General features: G+C 35.8%; 1 protein-coding gene across 6 annotated transcripts in view; it reads right to left on the bottom strand.

Moving 5' to 3' along the window:
• Positions 1-3,315: 3,315 nt before the first annotated feature.
• Positions 3,316-17,853, bottom strand: part of LOC126469850 (dnaJ homolog subfamily C member 5) — a 90,807-nt gene continuing 76,269 nt past the window's right edge. For 4 of the 6 annotated variants that reach the window (XM_050097150.1, XM_050097151.1, XM_050097152.1 and 1 more), the window contains 3 exons: positions 12,919-13,060; positions 12,497-12,591; positions 3,316-9,569 (listed from right to left, as the gene is read on the bottom strand). In XM_050097150.1, the coding sequence (XP_049953107.1) occupies positions 12,521-12,591; positions 12,919-13,060 (213 nt within the window). In that variant the 3' untranslated portion in view covers positions 3,316-9,569; positions 12,497-12,520. The remainder of the gene's footprint in view (positions 9,570-12,496; positions 12,592-12,918; positions 13,061-17,853) is intronic. The other 2 variants (XR_007586083.1, XM_050097153.1) reach the window with 2 other exon arrangements.

Here is a 17,853-nt window from a genome sequence, read left to right as displayed (position 1 = left end):
CTGTCAATAGGAAAATAATGAAACTGCAAAAGAAATTGTGAAAAAGAGAGTTCAAGAATTCTATAGGAGGGTACAACAGGTGACAAGAACTGGACTCAACTCCAAGAACAAATTTATGGCTACAGGGTCACTGGCAGTTTCTGTAATATAGCTTTCGTCTGGTAGACTGGACCCAACAAGACATCTGCTTATCATAAGACACAAAAGTTGCTTGCAATGTATGTAGTTCACTCAACAGCTGACACTGCAGACTATATACGACATGTCAGGAAGGAAGGCGAAGTCCGAGACCTATAAAGGCAACCTATCATAATGCCATAGTTGGATTTGGTAGGTATGTGATCCAGAGCATGAATGATACACTAATGCACGAAAGAAACAGCAAATGGAAACTAGAAATTATTGCCCCCAACTAAGGTCATTAAAGCAAGACTGGAGATAGAAAACTCTGCATGATCAGTACACAAACTACCGGAGAACTGAAATATTGACAGAGCTCACCCACATCTGTGGCTTAAAAGAGGAAGAATGAGAGCAGAGTCAGAATCTCTAACAGCTGCTGCACAAGATCGGGCCTTGAAATTGAAGAACTATAACAAAAGTTACAATGAAACAACTCACGATGATTCATGAATCACTTAACTTACCAGGTCTGCTCTTGAGAAAGTTCGAAGTTACCTGGAGTAGACTTTATTGTATCCAACAATGTTAACCCTAGTGTGAAAAATAAAGATGATGATGATAAAATGAAATATTCCCAAGCCCTGAACTCAAACAAAGGAAGAAGAAATTAAATGTTTGAAGTACACCATGGTATGCAGATGAATCAAAAGGAGAAATGTTGAAAGGAAGAAACACGAGGTACATGTTAGTGTTAAAAATTAGAGAATAAATTAAGAACAAAATCTATGCAAAACCCACAGTGTGAGGAAATAAAGCTCAATAGGACATACTGACATACCTGTGATAACTTTATTTGGCATATCAGTAAGTAGTCACAGGAGTAAAAAATGGGGCACTACAAAAATTTTATTTGGGAAATGAGATGTCTACACAACAGAGTGAAATGGATGATGGTGGAAATGAACTGAAAGATAGCTTAACACCTAAGGAAAAATCATGTCAGAAAGAAAATTTACTTCAACTCTACAAAAGACCCATAGGTGTCAAAGTATAACTTTTCTCACTATAGCCAATATACAGTGCAAAAAATTAATGTAACAATGCCTCAAATTTTGTCAAAAGGAGCAAAACAGATGTATCTGAAACTTGTATCTTGTAAAATCAAGGGAGAATTTCACAAATAAATACATTCCCCCTTTACAGAAATTAATAAACACTTGTTAAATAAGCCGATTATGAAGTGACACCAAATGGTGTAATTATACAGTTGGTCACTAAAATTGCAGCACCATGAAAGCAGCATGCAACAAACATCAGATCGGCATGATGTGTAACACACATTTCGATATACACATGATTAGCATCACAGTGCAACCACACGAAGTACATATGTAATTCCATCAACATTCTATATACAGAGAGAGAGAGAGAGAGAGAGAGAGAGAGGGAGAGAGAGAGAGAGCAGCAGCAGCAAGTTTCTCTTTAAGAAATTACATTTGAGTGTTGGTTGGTAGTGTGGAAGAAGAAGAAGAAACAAATGAGCACATCAGTATTTGACAGTGGAAGGATAATGGCCCACTGAGACTGCAGTTTATAATTCCAGGATATTGCTGCTCGTATTGTTCAGGACCTCACGGTTGTCGCAGAATGTGGACTGGGGTTGAAGAGGCCCATAATCAACGTCATGCTGGGTCTCAATGGCCCCACGTGAGTAAGGTCCAAGGAACTGAAATACTGTTTTCTCAGCTGTGCAGGATTATAAAGACGTACCAAATACCACAGGTCAGGAAATGGGCTTGTTTGCAGAAATACAAGTATCCAGTGGACAGTGCAATGATGTCTGAAGCAATATGGAGTGTCAGCACCTAACCATTGCTAACACAGCAACAGAGATGTCCCTAGAGTGGTGTGCCCAATAACACCACCAGACAGGGCGACAACACATTGCCTTTTTAGACGAGTCTCAGTTCTGTATACAGTATCACAATGTACATAGCCACGTGTGAATGCTCAGCGAAAATGAGTGTTTCCCGATTGCATTCATCATTGTCACACGGACCAAGCTCCTAGAGTGATGACATGGGCTGCCATTGGGTAAACAACACAATCACCTCTAGTTTGCATAGCTGGTAATTTGGACAGCAGTTGTAACATTTCAAATGTATTAAGGCTGGTTTCTGTGCCCTAACTTTCTGGCCACCACGAAATCTTAACAAGATAATATGCTGTCTGTACCGTTCTAACCTATCTCGATACAGAAAGTATTCAGACTGTTGCCCTAGCTGGCATATCTCATCCACTGCAAACATTTGGTCATCAGTTGCCACGAGACTAGCATCCTACCACTTGCTGGCCACTAACACTGATGAATTCTGACACAGGGTTGAAACAGCATAGAAATGGTTTGAGATGAATTCATTGTTTAATTTTTTTCTTTATTTTTTCCCTACTGGTTTAACTGCTTCTTATTCTTTTTGTTTATAGTCACTGTTGGCAGAAGTGGCAGCTCTTTATAGTAGATTTCTTACAATGGATACACCAAAATCACATACTATTTTTTCTATTACACTGTTTACACATAATGAGTTAAATTTTGTTATTTGCTCTCTTTTCCTCGTGTTGAATTTTAATGTTCAGCAGTGTATATTTATTTCACTTTTTATAAGTGCTGGTGCATTATTTTTTTACATAATGGTTAGCTACTTAAATTTAAAATACTTTAACTTAAGTAGAAATTCTGTTATCTATGTAAAACAGTTATTAAAAACCACGAACATCTTAGCAGCTTCCTCCCTCCTCGCAAAAAGAAAAAAAAAGGTATTCTTTGCCCAAAAGAGAATTACACTGGAGCTTTTTATGTGGAACATCATGCAATGATGACAATATCCTACAAAAATTGAAGCATAGTGTATACACAGGCATTTGATTTCAGTCTTATGTATTTTCACAACAATTTTTAATTAACTTGATCACTTAGTGAGACTTAGAATACACTGTGTGACAAAGCCTTCACAATAACTCATGGCAAATTTCTTTGGGTAGGATTTTCCATTTCAAGTGATGTGAAAATGTTGTACTGTTATAAGGTTCACAGAGTACAGTGACGAGTCTGGTAGGCTACCAAGCCAGTACAACATAGGAGAGATTTTTGTCCATAATTTAATAAGTATCTTCCAATGTGCTGCACTGTAGTTTCTGCCTCTTATCAAATTTCTTTATTGTTTTCGCTTTTTCTACAAAAGAAGGAACTCCAATTTATAAAGAGCAGATTTTACTCTTATTAACAATTTCGATTCATGGAATGTAATATATTTACATACGTATGTTCACAAAATGTTTGTGTGGCATGGCGAGGAGCAGGCACCACCAGTTCCATTACTGTAATGAATGAATTCTTTTTCTCTCTCTCTCTCTCTCTCTCTCTCTCTCTCTCTACTCACACTCACACACACACACACACACACACACACACACACACACACACACACACACACTTTTCGATTAACAATGTTCCTAATTTTTCAAACTGCTACAGCACAATAAAATACAATCATTGTAGACTTATCACAAAACAATTTTGTTGGACAAACCTGAAACTAGTACATAGTGGCGTTATTACCATTAACTTAGTAAGTAATTCATACAACAGTATTCCTGATTCACATTTGTTTCTAACTACAACTGGACTTTTGTCCTGCTCAGTATTGAGAAAGAAATTTTATTATATTGACAAAATCAAAAGTATTAATAGACAAATTTAAAATGAACTGACAATCACAAAAAATGGTGCTAGGTACAAAAAGTGACTAAACTGACTGGTTTTTACATCTGGTACAATACATCTAAGAGTATCTATCTCTGAGTTACAATTTTCTCAACCATTAATCACAATTACAGAAAATTTTAGATCTGAACACTGAATTGTGACAAAAATTCCCGTTTTCTTTCTGATCAATGAGGCTTCTTATACATTCGATGTTATACCTACATTATCACTGTGATACAGCAATGTAAATATCAAAAAGCCAAACTGAATCAAAATGTATACTAACCTGAACGTTTCATTTCACTGTAGAAAGTGAGATTTTATTCAAATTTGTATTTCATTGTTAAGAATTAATACATGTAGAGGAAACTTTTAAGTTTGATGTATTTCATCTCATCTTTAAGAGTATGTAACAAATACAAGAACATTAACACTTTTCATATTATTTTGTCACCCATGTGCACTTACAATTTATAATATATGTAAACACTTTTAAAAGTCTATTAAACTGCAGTAAATATGAATTTAATTTGCTTGATGCATAGAAGTTCATTGGACAGGTAAACTCTAATGCATCAACCCAAGTCTGGAGATTCACTGTTACCCAGCAAATGGGTGGGGGTGGGGGGGGGGGGGGTGGGGGGGGGGACACTATTTGAATTTAATTTTATTTGTAATACAGTCCATCACTGGGTCTTATATTGAGCTCATATCTCATCTCAGAACCTACCAATATGACCTTGTCTTTATATTTAGTTGTTTTGTGAGGCACTTCAGAACTTTATTTCACTTCTCATATTTCATGGTTCAGCCTGTTTTACCTTCTCCATTCATCCTGTTCCCATAGTAAATTTACATTTAATGTATTATCATTGCTTTGATGGAGGAAACTTAAACAAGGTTCCCCACTAGTATTCTTTAGAAAAATGAGCATTAAAATATCTAGACAGCCAAAAACATACATATACAACTGCAAACTCTGTGCTGTTCAGTATGTAATTACCTCCACAGTATGCCACCAGAATCTTAGCAAAATACAAGTACATTCATCATCTAACTGTAGCCCTTAAATCAAGTTTCCCCTCCATAACAACAAGTTTATAGTGTATTCTACAATAGGGTTCTCTGCTAAATATGTACATGTCCTCAAATTATAACTTTCAAATGAAATCCTATGAATTAAGTAATTTAACACAAATGCATTTTAGTATTCTAGTACCTAGTACGAAGCTGGTCAGATGAAAACTCCCCATTGTCAATTTAACTATGAAGTCTATAACTGATTTATGTACTAACATACATACGTAAATACATGCACATGTTCACAATACAAAGAGTAAATAATATAAAAGCAATCATGTAAATAACAAATTACTCATCTAAGTAAAGTTTGGACCAGCTGTTGCATGAACAGATACATGTCATACAGCAAGGTGCAGATGCAGTCTAGTGCAAAGAGATGTTTGCTGTTGTTCTGTTCTTAAAGCACAGTAAAGGAAGCAAGATTGGATTTTAATGTCTTGTTGATGACATGGTACAATAATAGACAATTTATTCACAAACAAACTTTATGTTAAATGTTATTCAGTTTGTTGACAACAAAAAGAAACAGTGCCCATGGAAAAGGTTACACAATATGCTTCCCAAAATGTTTAAATATTACAACATTCCTGTGTGTAAAATATAGTATATGGGATATAGCACTGAGCATAATGGGCAATCTACACAGTTGCAAAGAGTGGAATTTTAAAAACAGCAGAGAAATAATTAGGCCATTCAATATTTAGTTGTTGGGCTACTCCTATCTTGTTAGTACATAACACCCTTAAGGTTGGGTAGGAGGTTAATACAACACAACAGTAACGGTACTTTTCATAACAAAATTGAGAGGAATTCAAATCTTACCAGTTTTTCATTGTCACAACATAGCAAGTACTCCACTTACCAAATAATAATAATAATAATAATAATAATAATAATAATAATAATAATAAATTATTTATTTATTAGTACTATTATTATTGTTGTTGGTGGTGGTTGTTGTTGTTGTTGTTAGCTTTGCAGTTTGTCTGTCATTACATTAGACGAAAACTGGATCATGTCCCAATGGAGTACAATGTGCTATTGGATAATACACTTGGGTGAATGGTAAAGCTTTTAGTGTTAGACAACATGTGCTCATACTCAATTGGAAGAGTTGTAATCAGTAACAGATGGTAGTTCCACACATACAGGGGCTCCATCAACAGAGGGCAGTTCTGCAGACACAGAAGTCTAAAATCATAATACTGCAAATCTAATGCCAGCAAAACACTTGCAATTTAGAAACCACATCCATTACAGTAGAAACCAACTGAACTGAAAACAATCTTTCTTGTAATAAAACCCTGCAGCAACTATTACTCTTTTGCATTAGCATTAATACTGCTATATGATACTTTTATCTAAATAGACTACGATTATAGCTAACACAGAACATTTCAACACCATTGCATTAAGTGCGTATGGGGGCACAGATTCCAAAAGTCAATGACTATAACAAAATAATAGTAATAATACACCCCCCCCCCCCCCCCCACACACACACACACCATTTATTTGAATATCAGCTCTACTGAAGCAGCTGTGTATTTAACAGAATGCTGTGCATATATAATGAGCTATCAACACTGTAAGGAAAAGACAGATTGCTACTTACAGTAAGATGACGTGTTAACTTACAGACAGGGATAGTGAAAAAGACACTTACACATTAGCTTTTGGCCAAAGCCTTTGGTATTGCATTCCCGTCCAAGGTGCCAGAGATGGAAATCTTGTGCATGCTTGTGTGAATGAATGTTGTGTGTTTACTTTACTTTTCTGATGATCGCTCTGGCTGACGGCTAATATGTACGTATCGTTGTTATTTTTTTTTTTTTTTTTCTTTTTTTTTTTTTCCCTCCAACTTAACACGTCATCTTTATGGTAAGTAGCAATCTATCTTTTCCTTATATTTCTGATGTTCCAACCTGGAGTCCCCATGGTTTGCATAATTAACTATCAATCAGAAATAAATATTGGATAAACTGACTTCTCTCATCCTCCATTCTGAATTTTGTATCTGTTATTGTACCCTCTTCTGAGTGTTACACCAAGATTAAATTCAAGACTGTACAAAGCTTCACAATTCAGCTATAAATGTGTTGACAAAATTACTGCACATGTTGTCTGTTTCCTTTTAATGAAGTACTGGAAGAGAAGACTAAGGACTGCAGCTGTAATAAATGACACTTCGGTTTGCTTCGCATTTTCAAAGACTGAATGCCAAATAGGTCCACACTAACCAATTTGACAAATTTTACAACAAATTTTAATAAAGAATAAAAATTGTGAACCTGTACAGAAATCTAAAAACAGGACGACTGGAGCTGTGGTTTAAAAATCCAACTACTAGTGCCCCACCAACTTACAAAAACACAGTTGGATCAAAAGTGTAAGTATGATGAGACTTCTGAGAGACAAAGAGGAGAACACTGACCATCAATAGACATAACACTAACTCATGCCAGCGGCAGTTTTAATTTTGTGCTCTTCAAGGACCCACTTCCAAGGCTATTTTGCTACTTCTGAGAGCAGTCTCATCAGATGCTGTTACCGCACAAATTATAGTACATATGCATAACGCCAAAGCAGCTATAAAAACAGAATACATACGCAAATTTTTCTAACTGAAAAATGAATCAAGTATTCCAATGAGGCTGTTTTTATTGTGTCCTCCGAGTCATTCAGTATGATGCCCTCTGACAGAGTGTTAATTTTGCCTTTATTAGTTCCTATGAATTTTACTGCTGCTTCCGCAGTTAGGCACATTGCAGAATACACAATTTCACCTAATTTCCATGTGATGAAATATATTTTGCCTCCAGCATCCTTAGCAGGCAATTAGGCAATTATTATTAGTTTTATTACTACTGCAGTTAATTTCCATTAGTATGTAGTCTATAATACAATATTTTCTTTCTTTCACATAGTATTTGCCTCCTGTCTGTTCTCTAAGCACTCCCCTATGGTGCATATATCAGATTAATATACCAATATATTTGATACTAAGCACTTTTCTGACACCTCATGGAAACAAATTAAATAAAATACAATCAGTAGAACAAATTCTTATTTTATATGCTGCACTGAATAAAAAAAAAAAAACCATTACATTTCTCATATATTAATAATGTTGTCCAAATCTGGAAATATAATGACACACAACTTAAGCCATTCTGAATGAATTCAAGCCTCCTGAATGACTATCATTCACAAACCACAGTTCTCTCCCTCTCTTTCATTTAGTAAATTTAGAATGCAATTGTGGCAGTCTTAGAGCTTGTAAACCAAGCTACACAACTTAAAACACGCTAGCCAGGCTATTCCCAATATCATAAAAAGGTTTTTACACCTGCTTTATATAGTATCACATATTTAAAAAAGTGTGTATTTATTAGTTAAGTTAAATTTACAGTTTTTACAATACCAAAATTTATACACAGTAATATACATCTGCTCACAAAATAAACATGTAGTACTTGACAACATAGTGTTGTTAATTTGTAACATCCAAGCATTTCTGATAAATGACTCACAGTGGTAATTGATGTAAATACAATCACAATTATCTGCAAAGCCAGAGAAGACTGAAGCATATCCTGCCCTTGAACAATGACTGAAAGTGAATAATTTACTGTGTCTCAGAGAAAATAAACTGAGAACACTAATTGTCGATAATTATTATTTTGAAGGACAGTTTCAATTTGTTGTATGCAACAAACAAATTCTGATTGTAAATTTTACAGAGTTAATATTTTCAGTCTCTGCTGAATTTTCAGAAATCAAGTTTGAACATATGCATTTCATTTGGCAGCTTACAGTCTATACACTACTACTAAGTAGCTAACGGTAAAACTGATTCTTCCAAACAGACTGAGAGTCACCAACAATTCAACTGTAGGTAATTTAACAAAGTCTTCTGTAAATTTATTTGGAAATCTTGGAAGACCATTCAAACCTGTGACACTTTTTCCCCCACTTACTTTCTTATAGGATATAACTAATCCTAAAATCAAATGCATTTACTTCCAACAGATGTTCTTGTTGCATTCATGTTTCTTTCCAGGCATAACAATACAACTGCTACATACACATACAAACTAACAATTCTAAACAACAGGCAATTTTGGCCCTCTCAACGTTCAATCCTATTCTCTCTTACACACTCAATGTAATAGTTAATTACAGATGCACCCAGATACAACCACAGAAGTTACTTACTTGATTAACAGGGGTAGTGTTAAATTTGTGAGATTCCCCTATACATTTCCACACTGCATGTGACTAGAGTAAAATTAAGTGAGCATAGCAACAAGCAAGCATGTCACTGAATGTACATCATTATTTTGAGGGTGGAAGTAAAAATAGCTATTTCCCAGATTTAAAAAATGCTTACTTCTCATTGTGACTAATGTCTGGTGCCACTAAAGATAAATCAATCACAAGCATGTAGTTAAATGAAATAACACTTCAACTCTCGATGATGATAGTAATTATAATATAACAGGAATGAAGGGCTGTAGTTCTTATAAGTACAAAGTTTATCAGACACTGCCACTGTACGTCAACTTACTTTCCTCAGTTTCTTGTACACGTCTACCTGAAATTAAGACAAATTTATTAAATCTAACTCAAAAGGTTAACTACTAAATTACAAATTAAATTAAGGTGGGAACAGTTTTTAGCAACAATATTTATGAGCCAAGGGATGCCATTTAGCTTCAGTTTATATTCTTATTATTTTGCATCTCACTTCGCTGCTGTTTCACCTTTAGCATCTAGTAAAGAGAGTATATATCGCTCCAGAAGGCTACTCTGTTTTCATAAATGTAAACTGATTCATTGTAGTCTTATATTACCACTACCATGAGCACTACTGTATCACATTGGATAATGCAAGAATGAAAACAGACTAACCGAGTGGAGCAATACCGCTGCCCCCTAACGGCAAGGCTAGGATCGACAAGCCCAATAGCAGCACATGTGGCAAGGTATGTCATCTGATGAAGTCACATGTTCAACATCTGTAGCTCACTTTTGACCCATTTCCTGACATTTGCAGCTCCATGTGTCTTACATTAAATTATTTGTCTCAGCATTATCTATGTTGCTTTACACGTTTTTAAGCGTTAATAAGAATCACCCTGTATAGTGTGAAACCCAACTCCACCATCTTAATTTCGAACTCTGTTCAGGAATATTTTCCTAGTATTTCAGTATAAGCAAGGAGTTGTAGATTGTGTAGCAGAATAGTTACCAAAATAAATGTCCAATGGCATGATGTAAGGTGTGTAAATTAATGCATACATCCACTGTTTTTGCAAATTAAGCTATAAATAGAACTTCGACATAATCTTATAAACAACACACATAGCACGCGTCGTTAATACATATCTCAACTGTGAACTATAAACAAATGATGTATAATATTTCACAAAAAATATTCATTCACAATTGTAAACATTATGTACCAAAAGTTTTGATAATGTTAATATGTAATGACAATTTTACAGTTAGAAAATAAAAAATAATCCACTAAAGATTGCACAAAAAGTATTGAAACATGTCTGAGTGAAACAAAATAGAAAAAGAAAGGTCTTTTGCATAACATGGAATTCCTTGTCCTATTTTTGCAGCAAGCATGGACATAACAAGAAGAATTGCAGCACCACAAGATGATTACTCTTGTTGCTATTTCAGTCTTATTTCTGTCATAAGCATACTGCAAACTGAACAGTTTATTCATGAGAACATTTCACTTTTATAAACATAGTATTAGCAATTATTGTTTTGAAATCGTTATGAGTAGAAGTCCTTTGAGCTCTTCTGATTATTATAGGCTGAATGACAGTTTTACTTTAGAATGACACATTAAAGACTGTACTGTCAGTGTCAGCTAATGTTTCTCATTCTGATTTAGATCAAAACTTAACTTTTTTCTGTTGGTCCAAGATTAGCATTATATTATACAGTATAGTGAATCTGTGAACGGCATTCAATATCTGAACTAAAGTCAGTCAGTAAAGCTTAAACAATTGGCCCTAAAAGCAGAAGACAAGTTCTTTTTATTTATGCAGCAAAATAACTGACAATGGCTGTAGTAGTGAAGATATAAAATGAAAACTGACATTAGCAAGGAAAGTGGTTCTGATGAGGAAAACTTGTTAATACTCAATATAAGTTTGTGTTAGGAAGAATTTTGTGAAGACATTTGTCTGGTGTGTAGTCTTTTACCAAAATGAAACATACATGATAAAAAACTCAGATAAGAAAAGAATAGAAGCTTTTGAAATGTTGTGCTACAGAAAAAGGTTTAATATGTTGTTCTGTTTATTAATCAGGAGAGACAAAACTGAATTGGGGGAGAAAAAAATTCTGATGGTATTACTTGACTGAAAGATCAAGTTGCAGGACCTGTTGTGTCTCCGTCAGATGCAGTACACAGCACTAGACTTTAGAAAGTACCACACACAGAATGGCCAGCCACATCCTCGATAGCACACATGTCAGGAACTACCTCATGCTTACAGTCCAAGACATTCAAATAGTCCATTCTTACACCAATAGTTATGTCTGCCACCTGAGTGCGCTGAAACCCAGAGCTATTCGATCCATCTGCCAAATAGTCCAGATTCGCATGTTCATATGTAGAGCACAAGATTTAAGTGACCGTACACCAACGCACAACCAGTTATCACCCAGCTGCCTTCAGTTGCCTATGGTGATTGGACAATTCTCTACAGTTACTACCCAGTTCCAGTCATTGGGTAGTTAATGCCAAGTGTCTAAGATTATCTGTTGAGAGGCTGAACTTATAAACTCTCAAACTGCAGTCCTAACTGAACTTCAACTAGAATATTTAGTCATCATTTACTGTGTTAGGTTAGGTAACATTCAGACTTTTACATAAGTGTGTCTTCTCCTCGAGCAAAACCAGAGTACATTTTGATGCACATTATTTTAGTAAATGATTGTTCTTATTTCCCACATGTTGTCCTAGTTATTCTGTTTTAGATATTTTGCCCTGTGACGTGACTGTGGCAAACAATCAAGTACGCCACCTTCCTACAAGTGTGGGAGGGAATCCACCTTCTGCCATCTTTAAGTTGGCTTGCACAAGATACCTAGAGAGCTAGATCAAAACAATCTTTGGACTGAAGACAGCAACAACACAGGCATTATACTCTCACTCAATATGCAAACAGAATGGGACACAAAATCCATAATACTGGTACAAAGTATCCTCCACTGTGCACCCTGCAGTTGCTTGCAAAGTGTAGATATTAATGTAAATAAACTATTGTTAACTTCTGACTGTAATTCTTTATCAATGTTGTAATGCATTGTATGTGGCTTTATCATATGTCTGTGCCACTGCAGTAAAGACGTTACAGCCAGGAACAGATGATAGTTCTTTTAAATGGTTAAAGCTATGTACGCAAAATTTATTTGCTCCTAAATGGCTTTCATAAAATGGACATACATGAGCAAAAAGTAATATCACTCTGCAACTATGATGCCACATACCTGCAGAACTAGGGTACTCCCCCATTACCATTTTGACTGCTGTTGAGGCTGTGCTGTTTGTGCTATGTGTGATGGAGACCCCTTCTCTGACAACCCTAAAATATAATGCACAACTGTACTGTGTTTACACAAAATAAATCAACAAAAATTAAAGTAAGTAATTCACCAGACAGAGAGAGAGAGAGAGAGAGAGAGAGAGAGAGAGAGAACATATCCCCAGATGTGAACATACCCTCAAGAGTTGCAAGTGCAGGTTTATATAATGAATTTACCAGGTTCTCTCATTTACTTTGTCATGTATGCTTTGAGAAATAAATTTCTGTTATGTGAAATTACATTAAGTGACACAGATCCATGTCAGAAGGTCTCGTACCTTCCCTAAAATGACTGATAAAAAATTTCAGTTAAAACTATGCACATACCAGGTGTATAGGTCACTTTTTCTGCTGGGTTCAGTGATGTATTCTCCGTTGCATTATCAGGGGCAGATGCAACAAACACAGCACTTGTACCAGTAGGCTGAGAAGTTACAGCTGGTCCAGCTTCATCATCGCTTAAATCCTCCTACAAACCAAATGAAATTTGAGTATCACCTTGAACTCTTTAGATAAAAAGTTGGTTAGCAATATTTTACAGAAACTTAACATCTGAAATAAACAAACATGAACAACAACAACAACAAAAAGTTAATCAGTGTTTAAATACCTCACAATATGGTCTATGTATTATCATAAATACATTTTGGATCTCCTGGTTTTCAATTTTTTATGTACTTCAATTACGCAAAATATGACTACAGTGCTGACTACAACTATAAGTTTTCTGTTATGGAGCTTCACTGCTATGATGGATACTTACTTACGTTCATCTGATAAAGCTCTTAAACAGCTTCTCTTTCCAATTAAATTTTATAGGGACATGGCAGCTGAAATTTGTATTATTTGAGAGGCAGAACACAACATGATCCTTGTTATTAAGCCAACTAGAGATAGAAATTACACTATTCAATTTTGAGGGATGAGATGGTTGGAGAAGGATGGGGGCATATTAGGTGGTATAGTGTGATTTAATCAAAATAATTAGTATTTAACACTTATCAGACATTACTGGGTAAGATCTCATTTTGTCAACATACTGTACAAAGTGTTACTGCAAGAAGGATCTATCAAATAGCCGAGACTATTACTGACATAACTGCAGGTTAGCATTAGGACAGGCAGCTGGCTCCAAACCAGCAAAAAGTACAGTTTTGTGCAATATAATAATTGTTTAAGGATTTACTATTACGGTTCAATAGTATTCAATTACAGTGAACTGATATGAAATGCATTTGTTACATATGGATAAGTGCAAAAGAAATGATACATGTTAAAATTATTTTATATTTTACAAGGAAATTCTCAAACTGCAGTCCAAGCTGAATTTCAACTACAGTAGTTATTCATTATCTACTGTGTTAGTTCAGTAGGTGTCACGTCTTCTCCTCTAGCAAAAGCAGACTATTTTTAATATAGTTGGGCTTACTGCTAACAATGGTCAAAAGCTTATGAACACAGATTTCCACTGCCAAAATGAACAAACTGCTCCTATAAGCAACATTAAGCATTTAGTCCATTTCCATAAACAGAAGATTATTAAACCACAAGTTCATTTTACATTATTACATTTAGCAGATTATCATGAGTAGGAATAGATTTCAACTGTTATTGAGATAGCTTCACTGCTCAGACAACTCTGCAATCCAATGGCCAACAAAATTAGACCAATTCCACAGCATCATTTACAACAATTACATTTCATATTCAAAGAAATTTCAGGCTTGCAGCCACTCATTGTCAACTATATTTTGACTGAACAACTGCCAGTAATCCTCAGGTGAGCCATTAAGCCTGAAGAAGGTGTCCTCTATTCAACAGTTGACTAGTGCATTGCGAGTCTTCAGTACATGCGTCAATATTGTAGCGACGGAGACACCAAACTACAAAGAAGAAGTCCCTCTCTGGCAGAATTGCAAAATTCAGCTGTCCTTAGGATTGCTGCTTCGTGTGACCATCGGCGAACTCCATCATCTTTGATCAGAACAAACTGAGACGACGACAGCGATTCATGTATTGTCTACCCGATAGTCGCTACCACAGTTCATCAGATTTTTCACGATGCATATTTCTACAGATTCTTTAATAATGGATCTCCAAGAAGATGTTACTGTACCCAGAATTACTGTTTTATCACATCTATTGAATGTCTATTGGAGATAAAATGTATGACAGTTTCAGACTTGTTTGGGTGCAAAAGGTGAGTGCAGAGTTTATTACTCGGGGCAGCAGTCCTTCATGGTGCATGTGGTATGGCCAACATAAAACTTACCACAACGGCAAGGTATTTTACAAATCCCAGCCTTCCACATTAACAAATTGTCCTTCACTAATCCCAGAAGTTTGGCCATCTTAGATGACGGGCAGAAAACCACTTTCACTTGAAAGCAAATTAAACAGGGTAGAAACAAATAAAGCTAAGAAATCAGGAAGTGAATAAAGAGGAGATCGCATCAGCAGAATCTTTAGTTTTTTTTTTTTTTCACTTTTTTGTGGATATTTGATTCAAGACAGCACGAATCCTTAACTATTTACAGATGGAAGTGGTTTCCCACTCACCATCTAATATTGCTGAACTTTTGGGGTCAGTGATGGATAATTTGTTATTGTGGAAGGCTGATATTTTGAAAATATCCTGCCAACGTGGTAAGCCGTATATGGGCCAGACCACATGCACAGTGGAAGAACACAGTACTGAACATCAATGCTGCACTCACCGTTTGGTACAAACCAAGTCAGCTGTTGCCGAACATTGTATCTAGACTGGACAGTCAATGGAGTATGATAAAACAATAATTTTGGGCACAGAAACAAACTTCTTGGGTCTCCATTAATAAAGAAGACATGGAAATACAAGTGGCAGAAAATCTGACAGACCATGATAGCGTCTAGCAGTTAGATAATGCATGGAACCCTATCATCTCCACAGTTTGCTCTAATATAAGACACCAGACAACACAGACAGTCTTAGTGAGTGGCGACTCCCAAGGACAGCCGAATTCCGCAGTTCAACCAGTGAAGGCACTGCCACTGGGCATTATTATCACACTCTCAGTGCGCTAACAAACTGCAGAACGGAGGACATCATTGCAGTCTTAAAAGGCTCACTTGAGAATGACTGACAGGTCTGTATATGAAATATCATGGAGTGTAGTTAACAAAGATTTCTTGCAAACCCAAAATTTCTTGGGACGTTCAATTTACTGGGAAATTTTTAAAAGAAGCAGCTTTGCACCGACAAATCAACAGTTTGTGACTTGGTCATCTGTTTTTCACACAGAATATCAGAAAAGAAAGGCAATTATGGTGGGATACTTTATGAATTCTGTGAATCGCACAATATTCTTCCCAATATAAAAAATCTAGGACAGGATGTCATAGATGGGTTATACACCTGGAGTTGTTTTATATGTGATGAGACCCTACTTGAAAAAGGGTATTTGCTTTATATAAACTTTTTTTAAAAATGGAAATGGGGGAAAAAATGACAGTAGTTGTAAGTGTAAAGATGAATGGAGAGTACTCACCATTTCAAAATGCACTGTGCTGAAATGGCAAGGAGCCTATAAATCTATGCAGTCATTAACTACAGAGGTGCGACAATTATTACGACCCAATATTTCACAGAAAAGAGCACTTTTGTGTTTTCATGTACTTGCTTATTTAACAGGTCAATGTTACACCAATATTTCGTATGTGTGCCTTTCAACTTTAACAACAACACCACATTTCTCCTACATATGCTTTCTATTGCAAATGAGTAAATAATTTCAATTTCAGCATCGTACTGCCATAGTTTGATAAGTCCCTCCATAATTTTTACCTTTGTTGTAAGGGTAGTTTTTGTCCCTCTTTGCTCTCAGATGGAAACCCAGTTCTAAGCAAAGAAGGGAAAGCAGAAAGGTGGAAGGAGTACATACAAGGTCTATACAAGGGCGATGTACTTGAGGACAATATTACGGAAATAGAAGAGGATGTAGATGAAGATGAAATGGGAGATATGATACTGCGTGAAGAGTTTGACAGAGCACTGAAAGACCTAAGTTGAAACAAGGCCCCAGGAGTAGACAACATTCCATTAGAACTACTGATAGCTTTGGGAGAGCCACCCCTGACAAAACTTTACCATCTGGTGAGCAAGATGTACGAGACAGGTGAAATACCCTCAGACTTCAAGAAGAATATAATAATTCCAATCTCAAAGAAAGCAGGTGATGACAGATTTGAAAATTACTGAACTATCAGTTTAATACGTTACGGCTGCAAAATACTAACATGAATTTTTTACATACGAATGTAAAAACTGGTAGAAGCCGACCTCGGAGAAGATCAGTTTGGATTCCATAGAAATGTTGGAACACATGAGGCAATACTGACACTACGACTTACCTTAGAAGACAGATTAAGCAAAGTCAAACCTACATTTCTAGCATCTGTAGACTTAGGGAAAGCTTTTGACAATTTTGACTGGAATACTCTCTTTCAAATTCTTAAGGTGGCAGGGGTAAAATACAGGGAGTGAAAGGCTATTTACAATTTGTACAGAAACCAGATGGCAGTTATAAGAGTTGAGGGACATGAAACGGAAGCAGTGGATGGGAATGGAGTGAGACAGGGTTGTAGCCTATCCCCGATGTTATACAATCTGTATACTGAGCAAGCAGTAAAGGAAACAAAAGAAAAATTCGGAGTAGGAATTAAAATACACGGATAGGAAATAAAAACATTGAGGTTTGCCGTTGATATTGCAATTCTGTCAGAGACAGCAAAAGACCTGGAAGAGCAGTTGAACAGAATGGACAATGTCTTGAAAGAAGGATATAAGATGAACATCAACAAAAGCAAAACGAGGATAATGGAATGTAGTTGAATTAAATCGGGTGATTCTGAGGAAATTAGATAAGGAAATGAGACAAACAAAGTAGTAAATGAGTTTTGCTATTTAGGGAGCAAAATAACTGATGATGGTTGAAGTAGAGAGAATATAAAATGTAGACTGGCAATGGCACGGAAAGCATTTCTCAAGAAGAGAAGTTTGTTAACATCGATTATAGATTTAAGCATCAGGACGTCGTTTCTGAAAGTATTTGTATGGAGTGTAGCCATGTATGGAAGTGAAACGTGTACGATAAATAGTTTAGACAAGAAGAGACTCTAAGCTTTCGAAATGTGGTGCTACAGAAGAATACTGAAGATTTGATGGGTAGATCACATAACTAATGAAGAGGTACTGAACAGAATTGGGGAGAAGAGAAATTTGTG

The sequence above is a fragment of the Schistocerca serialis genome, chromosome 3, assembly GCF_023864345.2.
Source record: "Schistocerca serialis cubense isolate TAMUIC-IGC-003099 chromosome 3, iqSchSeri2.2, whole genome shotgun sequence".
Lineage (NCBI taxonomy): Eukaryota > Metazoa > Arthropoda > Insecta > Orthoptera > Acrididae > Schistocerca > Schistocerca serialis.
The sequence above is the reverse complement of the archived record's forward strand: the minus strand, read 5'-3'. Positions and strand labels throughout refer to the sequence as shown.